Genomic DNA, 10623 nt, shown 5'->3' with positions numbered 1-10623 from the left:
CCCAGTGCCTCCGAGTCTGAGGACACCTCCTGCTCCACGCCCCCTCTTCCCCATCCCTGCCACTTCTTCCCCCAATACCTTCCGGGTCAGAGGGCCCTGGGGAGAGCCTCCCGGACTGCCTCCCACCCCCACCAGCCGCCAGAGCTGCGAAGGCACAGGGACGGAGCCTCTGTCTTGCCGCCGAGCTTTATGAACTTCAGTGTCACACAGGCCAAGCCCTTGTCCGTGCACAGCAGCATCACCAAGCCAGGGCAGGGCCTGGCCATGGCCACAGGGCAGGTGAGGGCGGGAGCTCCTGCCAGACCCCAGGGGTGGGCCCTGTAAAGCAGCCTCCGGTGTGCCAGGCCCTCTTGGGACAGCCAGGGTAAGCCCACCTGGCCTGGTGCCCTGGGCTATACAGACTTGGTGTCCCGCCCTGGCCCTGCCTCCACCTCTGCTTCTGCGGGCCTGGCCCCGGGGCTTGGCACCTCCAGGGGCTCGCGGCTGCCCGGCTCCTCAGCACCGGTGGGCAGGGCCTCAGAGTCCACCTCGGCCTCCGCGTCCTCGGTGTCGCTGGCCCCGCCCTCGGCCACCTGGCCGGGCGGGGTGTCCCGAGAGCGGCGCAGGCAACACTTGGTGGCGACAGCCATGAAGATCCCAGCCAGGGCCACCTCAGAGCCAGCCAGGTAGAAGATGATCTCGTAGTTCTTCAGGGCATCCACCAGGCGGCCTGGGGTGGAAGGAGGAGGGGGGTGAGGGCCTGCAGGGAAACCCCCTTCACCCTGCCCCACAGCCTCACATAAAGGGTCATGCCCTCCCTCTGGTGGGGTTTACATTTGGGTGACACAGACACACCGTGGTCTCTATTCCTGTTTTAAGAGGCAAAACCCCACAGGTGTTCTCCCCCTTAGACCTTGAAAATGTCACCACCTCCTTGGACCTCAATTTCTTAAGTGATAAAAGGCCTTTAGTGAGGCAGCACTTTACAGGTTATAAGGCACCCCCTCCACCCCAGACTGAAACCCCACGTGTGCCCTGTGTCTTGCCTGGCTAGCAAGTGGGGAGGGGTCCTGGCTCAGCCTCACCCTCCCGGGGGCCCCTAACTCTTGCTCTTTCTACTCAATCCTCCTGGTCTTCAGGGGCCTGGCTCAGCTTTCTCTCCATCTCCCCCCCCACCCCCAGCCTCCTCCCGCCCCTGCCAGGGGGCCCCTGGACCCTAGACTGAGTGCCCAGTAGTGCAGGCTGGGGGCAGGACTTGTGAGTCACAACTCCCCTTTCCCCCTCTGTATTTTCCGAGTGCTCTATCCAGGCACGTACTACTTTCATACTCAGGAAAATCTTAATTTTCATTGCAAATACTCCCCCCCCCCCCCAGTATGGTTCCTCTGTGGGCTCCACCCTCTTGGCATTTTTGTTGCCCACCACCCCAGGCTGTGACCCCTTGGTCAACAGCTCAAGGAGGCTTCCTGTGTCCCCCAGGCCGGCTGCCTGCCTGAGCCCCTCTGAGTACTCTTTCCAGACTCGCCCTCCTGGTCCCTGCTCAGCCGGCCTGTCCTGCCCCTGCCCCTCCCACACGCAGCCCTGCAGTGTTCATCACCTTCTTGTGTCCTATTAGATCCACCCCCCCAGGTCACATGAGAAAATGGAAGATGCGTCCCTGAACCTCTGGAGGGCTGGTTTTGTGGCTTTTGGTGGTGGGCTTGAGGGGTCCACCCTCACACTGAGTCGGGTGAGATGACAAGGCTTGACAAGGGCGCTCAGCTACCCCAGCCCCAGAAGGGGGGCAGCTTGCCCTATCTCAGGGGCAGGCTGGGCCCCAGCAAAGGTAGCCTCCCCTCATTGCTCCATCACGCAGCCCGACAACGCTCCTGCTCACAAGCAGGCTCTCTGCTGTTTCGGGGACAACCCACCAACCCGAGAGGACCCTAATGTCCCCTCCTTTCCAAACTCACTTTCTGCATCACTTGTATAGGAACGCTGCCCCTCTAATGTGCCCCACACTGTCCTGTGTCCTCCTTTGGGTCTACCCTGCGGGAATCCTTCCCTGGCCTCTCGTGGGCCCCTGTGGAGTGCCCAGTGGGCGGTGGCACAGTGGAGGGCCCGGCCGCTGCAGAGGGGAGGGAGGGAGCCCCCTCTGGGCCCCAGGGTGACCACCGCAGGAGCACACTGAGCTCTCCACAGGCTGCTCCTGGCCACACGGCTGCTTCCTCAAACACGCTGCCCCTGTCCTGGTCACCCTTAGAGGCTGGGCACGCTAAAGCACTGAGCTGCGGGGCTCCAGAGGAAGGGGCAGCCGGCCCTGGGCGGGGCTCTGCTCTCGTTGGGGCGTTGGGGCGTTGGGGCGCCGAGCTAGGCGCCCGCAGGTCTCCCACCTCCGAGGAATACGCGTCTGCGCTTCCCGGGACTTGGCGCCAACGCTGGAGAGGACCCAGTGGGCGCGCCGGGTCACCGCTGGTTCCTCCTGGTACCTTTCCCGCCCTCCGGGCCCCTCGCAGGCCTCGCGGTGCCGGCTCGGAGGAGGGCCCACCTGGCACCCCCGACCCCCCGCTCCCCGGCAGCTGCCTCTGGGACACGGCGCGCCCCCCTCGTCTCGGGCCACTCGCCCGCGTCCGCTCCTCCCGCGGGGCGCACCGGCAGACGGCGGTCCGATGAGCACGGCCACGGCCTCGACGAGCAGCACCAGGCCCAGCGCGCTGGGGAAGCGGAGCGAGCCCACGGCCGCCATGAGCACCTCGAACTGCAGCGCCCCCACCATGCCGTACGAGAGGCCGAAGGCGACGCAGAAGGCCACGAGGGCGCCGTAGGAGCGCGCGCGCGCGCTGCTCAGGTCCGTGAGCCCGTTGGCCACCAGGGCCAGGCTGAAGAGGTAGGCGACGTGCGGGCGGAGGCGCGCCAGGCCCGCCAGGGCGCCGCAGGCCGGCCGCGCCACGATGTCCACGAAGCCCACGACGGACAGCAGGAAGGCGGCGTCGGCGTCCGGCACGCCCGCGTCCTTGGCGTAGTTCACCAGCAGGATGGCGGGCACGAAGAGCCCGAGCGCCATCAGGAACTTGGTGAGCGCGTACACCGCGAAGGCGCGGTCGGCGCACACCGCCACGTCCAGCAGCCGCCGCCGGGGCCGCCCGCCAGGGGGCGCCTCGCGCAGGCGCAGCCCGGGGCGCTCGGCGTCGGCCCCGGCCCCGGCCCCGGCCCCGGCCTCGGCGTCGGCGTCGGCGGGAGGGTCGTCCGCGCTGTCCCGGCGAGGCCGCGGGCCGGGCCCGGGCGGAGGGCGCATGACGGCGCCGCACGCGCAGCAGTGCAGCAGGAGGCCGCCGAGCAGCAGGAAGCCGCCGCGCCAGCCGAAGTGCTCGAGCAGCTGCTGGCCCAGCGGCGACAGCGCCGACAGGAACACGGGGCTGCCCGCCGCCGCCAGCCCGTTGGCCAGGGGCCGCCGCCGCTCGAAGTACAGCCCCAGCATGATGAGCGACGGCTGGAAGTTGAGGGCCAGGCCCAGGCCTGCGGGCGGCGCGGCGCTGTGCGGGGGCTCTCCGGGGACGCCCCCACCCCGGGCCCCACCCAGGGCGCCGCCCCCACCCCGGCGGGAGGGGCGGGCCGGCCGCCTCTCCGAGGGGAAACCGAGGACGAGGAGGTCTTGCACCAGCGAGGACTCCCTTCCCCCCAGCCCCCCCCCCAGCCCCGTCCTCATAGGGGAGGCGGGGAGCCGGGGAAGGGCCGCCCTCACCTGTGAGCACCCCGGCCGTCAGGTACAGCTCCAGGAGGCGCGTGGCGAAGGATGCCAGGACCATGCCCGCCGAGGCCAGCAGCCCCCCCACCAGCATCACCGGGCGACAGCCGAAGCGGGTCACGAGGATGCTGGAGACTGGACCTGTGGGCGGAGCACCGTCACCGCTCCGGCCGGACTAAGCTCTCTCCCTGGACACTCCAGCCCCAGACGGGGCTCCAAGGGATAAGGGCACCCCCTGTTCAGAGACGGCAGCGTCTGGCCAAGGTCACACAGCTTGGCTGGGAGGCGCCCTGCGGGGCCGCAAGGCAGGGACCTGTCCTGGTCCAGAGGCCCCACCCCCCGCCCCTCCAGAGAACGGGGACCCAAAGCAGAAGGAGCAGACCCCTCCCTTTTTATCTGCGCAGCTGGAATCGTCCCTTACTCCCACCCCCCAGGCGCTGGGCTGGGATTAACACCAGCAGGTCCTCCACCCCCCAGGGGGCCAGGGAACCGGGAGCGGGGAGGGGCGATTTTATTTAGATCCGTTCCCCCACCTGTAAGAGAAGCGGGTGTAGGTCTTTGGCGGGAAAGGAGGGCCCTGCAGGGTGGCCAAACTTGCCGGTCAGCCCCTGCCCTCTCCTCCCCTCTCTGGGGCCAGCGTCTCCACAGGGGGAAAGTGGTTTCCCTGGGATGCCCAGCGGGTCGGGGATGCCGCCCTCAGCCCTGGGCCTGGGGGGAGGGGCCTGCCAGGGGCCTGACCCGTGCCGTAGAGCATGGCGAGCATGATGGAGGACACCCAGGCCGTGTCGCTGTAGCCCGCGCCGAAGTCGCGCATCAGCGCGCGGAAGAAGACGCTCACGGCCTTGGGGAAGCCGTAGGCGAACCCGGTGACCACGAAGCAGGCGCCCAGCACGGCCCAGCCCCAGCCCCCGTCTGGGGGTCCCTCGCCCCGCCGCGGGCCGCCAGCGCCCATCGCTGCTGCCTCTGCTGGAGGAAGGGGACAAGAGGGGGCAGGGAAGGTCTGTAGCCCCGGCAAGGAAGGGGGATGGAGACCCACCGTGGGGAAACTGAGGCACGGGGCTACCCAGGTGAGCCCTGTTCCGGGAATGAGCCAGGAGGGAAGACCGAGGTAGCGCCTCACCCCAAACTTGCCCTCCTCCAAAGGGCTTATAAAAGGTGAGAGGAGGATAATAGAATCGTTCCCACCTGGGTCAGGACTTCAGGAAGACGGGCTCGGAGGGCACTCCTTCCTAGGGACCTAGTGGTGGCCGGAGAGGGGGTGCTGGTGAGTGGGAGAGCTGGGCGGCCAGTGTGTGTGCCCCAGCTGCGGGGACCGCCAGGGTTCCCAGGGTGCAAGAACTCACGGGGGGTGGGGGGGGCGTGCAGAGAAGGGCAGCCAAGTGCCAGCTGCAAAATGGCTGGGTGTATTTGGCTCCTTGGCCAAGTGTTCTTCATTTTTCTCAATGACCAGAAATGACTATTGTCATCAGAATATTATGGAAAAAAAATAAAACAAAACAAAAAACCCCAGACATTTTGGAGTAACATTAGCCTCGTTTCAGGAGCCAAAGAAGCTGAGCTCCAGTTCATCCCAGCTTAGCCGTGGATCCGCTCTGTGACTCAGGCGGATCCTCCTGCCTCGCTGAGCCTCAGTCTTGCCACCTGTAAGATGGGCGGCCCATTGCCCCGGGGCCAACCGGGAGTCTTGGTGGGGTGCGGTCGGGTCTCTGGCTCCACCTCGACCTTTGAGGGGGCACTAAAGAGACCTTCTGTTCTCCAAACCCCAAGCAGCTCCCCAAACCCTCCACAAGCAGAAAAGAGCTCTGAAGTCTCTCACACCCGTGGAGCTCCAGCCAGGGGTGCACGCAGCAGCCTCCCGTGGCCCCCGGAACAGCCCAGGTGGGTGGGCCAGCCCGCAGCTGGGGCCGGAGCCTCCTTCCCTCCCGCTGCCCGGCCGCACCCGGGTCTTCCTCCTGGCGCTGGGCAGTGCCAGGCACCCCGTGGGGATCTGGGACTCCGACCCTCTCTCAGCAGGACCAGGTTCTGGCTTTTCCTGCCTGCTGTCCCCTCTCCGGACAAGGGGTCGGTCCTGGCAGCCCTCACCCCCACTCACCTGAGCCGTCCCGTGGCCTTGGATGTCCAGCCTCACATCTCCTGAGGCTGACCGGCAGGGGCTGCCCGCTGGCTCCCCCGGGGAAGCTAGCCTTACGGGGGCCGCGGCCGAAGACCCCCGGGCTGTCCTGCAGATCGGCCGCTGGCCTGGCTCACCCACGGCTCTCCCCCTCAGGCCTAGGGCTTAGAGTGTCCCCCCTCGACCCCTCTAAGAGGCTTTTGCTTGGAAAGGGAGAAAGGACAGGGCATTGGCCGCAGTGCAGGGCCAAGCTGGACCTCACGGTGGGGGCCGGGTCTCAGGCTCTCCCAGCAGAGCTAGAGAGGAGGCCCCTCCACTGGGCAGAGGATGCACAGAGCTCTGCTCTGGCAGGGGGGTGGGGGTGGGTGGGTCCTAGTGCTGCTGGGAGCATCGCCCTGCCCCTGAGAGACCCCACCAGCCCTACTCACCTCAGTGGCTCGCAGGCCCCCCACCCCCAGGCCACATTCCAGGAGGGGCCTCTGAGACTTTCCTCTGGATCAGGCTAATCCCAGTCAGTGAGCCTGGGACTGCGAGGGCGGGAGGGTCCAGAACAAAGGGTGCTGTGTCCCAGGCTGCCGGAGGGTGACTTGCTGGTGGTCCCAGACCTTGGCCACTGCCACCCCTCCCCCTCCGGGGAGGCCACCGTTTCCTGGGAATCCTAGAGCGGCACAGACACTGGGCCTGTGGGTGGATACAGCCGGAGGGCTTCAGGGCAGACCTAGAGATTTGCTTTAGCCCAGGGCTGTGAGAGGCTGTGCGGGAGCAGACGCCTCCCAGGGAACAACCAGGGACCCACAGGGCCTCCGGGACTCCATTCTCCAGTGGGACACCTCCAGCCCCAAGCCCCCACCCTGGCTCCCAAATCACACACTGCCAGTCCTGCTGCTGTGTCCACCTGCTTTTATTTCTCACTGTTTACAAAAGTCCAACAGGAGGACATACATAGGGTGGGGAAGGGGGTGTGTGGGGGCTCCTCCCTTATGGAGCGGGGAAGGGTTGGGGTGCACAAGGGGGGCCCCCAGGGAGAGTTCTAGGGCCCTCGTGGGGGGAAGAAATGATCCCGCCCCCCAATGCTGCCTGCTTTATTCTGACGGCCCCAGACCCCAGGCCAGTCCCTTGGGAGCTGCTCAAGCTGAGGGCGCGGTTTGGGGAAGGGCAGCCACCCCCAGTATCCCCAGTATCAGGACCCCAGCTCCCTGGATCCACTGCTGCTGCTGATGCCGCTGCCGCCAGCTCTGGGCAGCCCCTGGGCAGGCGTGGGTGTACGACCTCAGACCCCTGATGGACGGAGGCACCTCAGCGGATGAGGGGTGCTGAGCGGTCGTTGGTGACAGTGGGACGCAGCTTTACGGTGGCAAAGGGGTTGGTGCCCCTGTGAGGCGAGAGGTCGGGGTGGTCAGCTGGCTCTGGGTCCAGGGGAAGTGGCTGGGCACCTGAGCCTGTGTCCGCCCCGACCTCCTGCCCCACCTCCACTCACCCCTGCCTCGACTTCCCCCACAGCCCCCTCTGAGCCCTGCCCCTCTGACTCCTGCTCTAGGACTCACCGAGGGAAGAGCTCTGGGGGTTGCTGCTCCCAGGACATGAGTTTCTACAGTGGGGGTGGAGGAAGGGCCAGGTTTAGGGAGTGGAGAGGGGCAGGTGAGCCCCTGCCTCTGCCACTCCCCATTCCAGGAAGGCAGAGGACGAGACCAGATGCCCCTGCAGTGCCAGGCTTCTGGGAAATAAGGCCGAGGTGTTCTGAAGCCCAGAATTCTGTGGATCGCAGCCTTGAGAAGCCTCTGGACCCAAGTACCATCTCCCAGGCTGCAGATGCCCTCCCTGCACCCCACACCTCACCCCAGTCCTGCCCCGCCAGCTCCAGCCCCGGCTCTGACCCAGGATCCTGGTCTTGCCTCTCCCAGGGGGTGGGGAGGTAGAGAGCACAGGCCTTTTCCAGTGCTCCCAGCAGGACAACGGGGGCTCCAGTCCCTGAGAGGAATGCTTTCCCCTTTCCCTCTGCCCCAGACTCAGAAATCCATCCTACACCTCCCCGCAGATGGACAAACTGAGGCTGCGGCGGGGAAGACCCCCTGCCAGCCAGCCAGTGGCAAAGCAGGAGGGTTACCTGGCCTCCAGTCTCCCTGCCCACTGGGTGAGGCCGGGGCTGGGGACAGGCGGTGCAGCGGGGTGGAGCTCACCTTGACGTCACTGGCCACCCCCGTGCTGCCCATGCTGCTTCGCCGGCTGCTGGGCAAGGGTGGAGGCGCGGGGCTGGGGGCGCGGCTGGGGATGCGGCTCGGGGTTCGGGACCGGGGCTGGCCGTCCCAGTACTCTGAGGGTGCTGTGGAGTTGCCCGGCCGGCCCAGGAGGTCATCAAGGCTGTGGCTGCCCCGGAGCGGGTAGGATCTGAGTCCAGAGGAGGGAGGGAGGTGTAGGGGTTCAGGTGGGAGGCCCCTACTGCACCCTACCCCATCTTGCTGGGCTCCTAAGCATACTACAGCCTCTTCCCTCGCACACGGGTGAAAGGAGGCCACGGGCTTGAAGGTAGAGGGATGGACGCAATGGCTGTCACATGTAGAAAGGAGGGGGTTCCCTTCCTCCAAGGGCCAAAGGAGGCTGAGTCCACTCAGGATCGCAACTCACAGATGTCCCCTAAGGTGCCACCCCCATTGAAGTCCTCACCCCTGCCCCACTTCTGACCACCGGGTACCTGGAAGGTAGCTCATTCATAGGGCTCATTGGGTTCACGGAGGTCACTGGGCTCAAGGCGTTCATGGGGCTCATGGGCATCTCCTCCAAAGGTTTCACATAGGCCTCAGGGAACCAGCCGCTCCTGCGGGGTGCAGGCAGAGGGCCCCATGAGCAGAAGGCCCCAAAAAAGAGGTCAAACTCACCTTCCTGGGAGCTCTTACTGAGCAGTGCTGCGGGCCAGGCCTCGCTCGGAGGGCTTTACCCAGACTAACTCATTGCATCCCTTGAGGAGATCTTTCTCGACATTCAAGTCCAGGCTCATGTCCTGCCAGGGGCCAGGTCACCCGAGGAGGCACTGGAAGCCCAAGGCGGAAGGAAAGTAGAGTGTCTGAGGACATGCTGTGACCCGCTTCATTCCCCACCCACTGAGCACCCACCATGTGAGGCCCACGGAGAGCCAGACACCCTTCCTACTCCCCAGAGGCTCCCCACCCGGTGGACAGACAGATTCGAAAACGCATGATGACAAGGGTGACTGGGAAGGGGTCAGGACCACAGACAACTGTACGAGCCCAGAGGAAGGGGCACCTGAGCCAGGGCCTGTTGCTCCTCAGCCCCGCTGTGGCCACCCACCCTAGGACTCTGGTTCTGGTGACCCCAGGTAGCCCTGCGCTTGGTCTTTGCCTGACTGGAGGCTCATTACTGCACCTGCAGAGCAGCTGGGCCTCGGGAAAGGCACTTGGACTGATGTTCCTCAGCTTTTTCAGACCCTATTGGACCCATCAGATCCTTGCAGAGCATTTCGGAAAGTGTTCTCCAAAAAGCCCCCTTAGGCCCCACAACGCAATCAACAATGTTCTCACCTAAAGGTAACTGGATTTCAGCTCAAAATGACAGAACAAAACCATTTCCATATGCTTTAGCTCTGCTTTCACCATAAAGTGCCCACTGATACAACCTGCCACCTCCTTCCCCAGCCGTGTCCCAGGAACGTGGTTTGAGAGCATGGGTCTGGGTGGTTCAGATTCGCTCAGGTCCCCAGGAGGTCAGCTATACACCTGTTGTGGGGACTTTCAGGGCTCCTGCTGCCTGCTGGTGTGGGCCCACAGAGCAGGAGGTTCCACCCTGGTGTTTGTAGCCATCTCTCTGCCAGCCAGCCCACCCTTCAATTCTTGGTCCAGTGGTCACCTGCCATCCATCCCTCTACCCTTGCGCCATCCCATCCTGCATCACCCATCTGTGATCCACGAGTGCAACCACCCACGGACGACCAGTCCCTAGTCCATCTGTCACCTCTTGACCACCTGGCTGCCCCTCTACCAACTCATTCACATACCTTTCCAGTCACTCCTCCGTCTAAGCACCCCTTATCTGTGCTTCCCCTCACCCGCAACACTCAATGCATCCCTACCTACCGACCTGCATCCTCCCGCCCATGTGACCACCCCCAGTCCATCTTCCCTCCACCACCATCCACTGACCCACACCCTCCCATCCACCCTTCACCTGTCCATGGCCCACTGACCCACCCACCACCCTTGCAAGTCCTTCACAGCACCTGCTGACTCCTCCCTCGAAGCCCTCATTCATCTCTTCTCCCCCGCAGCATAAGTGGGAGTGAGCACCACACAGTCCCCGCTCCATAAGCCCTGTGGGGGTCACTGCCTGGCTCCCACAAGCTCCCACCTCCTCCCTCCCTCCTCTTTGGCAGAGTGATCCTTGCACACTCCCCTTTTCTGGGCTGCCAACCCCTACCGTCCGCCAGCCTTGCAGGGACCCCGATGGATTTCCCCACCTCTAGCTTCCACTCCTGGTGTCAAAACCAACCCCCCGTTGGCAATCTTTAAGGACCTTCCCTGCGCGGGCTGCAACTCAGCCTGCGAGGTCCCAGCATGGCCTGTGGGCCTGGCCTGGGGGAGCCCGCCTGCAGGTGCACCCCCTCCATCTACTCGGCTGCCTTTCTCAGGGTGCAGAGTGGAAGCTGCTCCTCCCTCCGTGTGGGGCATCCAGAAAGTGCCCAAGCAGTCGGGTTCCTGCAGCGTTCCCACGCGTGAGAGAACCTTCCCATTCCTCCCAAGGGCCGCCACCCTGTCCTTGGCCTACACCCGGTGGATGGAGGAGGACACCGAGGGCGGGGCGG

General features: G+C 65.1%; 2 protein-coding genes and 1 long non-coding RNA gene across 4 annotated transcripts in view; 1 reads left to right on the top strand and 2 right to left on the bottom strand.

Annotated features, from left to right (window-relative positions):
* Nucleotides 1-170: 170 nt before the first annotated feature.
* Nucleotides 171-4670, bottom strand: SLC16A8 (solute carrier family 16 member 8). Of its 2 annotated transcripts, none has more exons than XM_025460301.2 (4): nt 4442-4670; nt 3701-3844; nt 2611-3474; nt 171-709 (listed from the first exon to the last, which is right to left on the bottom strand). In XM_025460301.2, the coding sequence occupies exons 1-4, from the start codon at nt 4653-4655 to the stop codon at nt 393-395; spliced, it is 1539 nt and encodes a 512-aa protein (XP_025316086.1). In that variant the 5' UTR covers nt 4656-4670; the 3' UTR covers nt 171-392. The 2 variants fall into 2 exon arrangements, with proteins under 2 accessions (XP_025316086.1, XP_048971264.1); XM_049115307.1 differs by lacking the exon at nt 4442-4670 and adding an exon at nt 4237-4373.
* LOC112668189 (uncharacterized) lies at nt 3767-8033 on the top strand. Its single transcript, XR_003141548.3, has 3 exons — nt 3767-5346; nt 5474-5581; nt 7485-8033. It is a non-coding gene; the product is annotated as an uncharacterized LOC112668189 (long non-coding RNA).
* The window catches only part of BAIAP2L2 (BAR/IMD domain containing adaptor protein 2 like 2), a 26909-nt gene continuing 22982 nt past the window's right edge, over nt 6697-10623 (bottom strand). Inside the window, exons 11-14 of the mRNA XM_025460306.3 lie at nt 8503-8625; nt 7991-8198; nt 7358-7401; nt 6697-7185 (exon numbers count right to left, since the gene is read on the bottom strand). Coding sequence (XP_025316091.1) covers nt 7110-7185; nt 7358-7401; nt 7991-8198; nt 8503-8625 — 451 coding nt within the window. The 3' untranslated portion in view covers nt 6697-7109. The remainder of the gene's footprint in view (nt 7186-7357; nt 7402-7990; nt 8199-8502; nt 8626-10623) is intronic.

The sequence above is a fragment of the Canis lupus genome, chromosome 10, assembly GCF_003254725.2.
Source record: "Canis lupus dingo isolate Sandy chromosome 10, ASM325472v2, whole genome shotgun sequence".
Taxonomy (NCBI): Eukaryota; Metazoa; Chordata; class Mammalia; order Carnivora; family Canidae; genus Canis; species Canis lupus.
The sequence above is the reverse complement of the archived record's forward strand: the minus strand, read 5'-3'. Positions and strand labels throughout refer to the sequence as shown.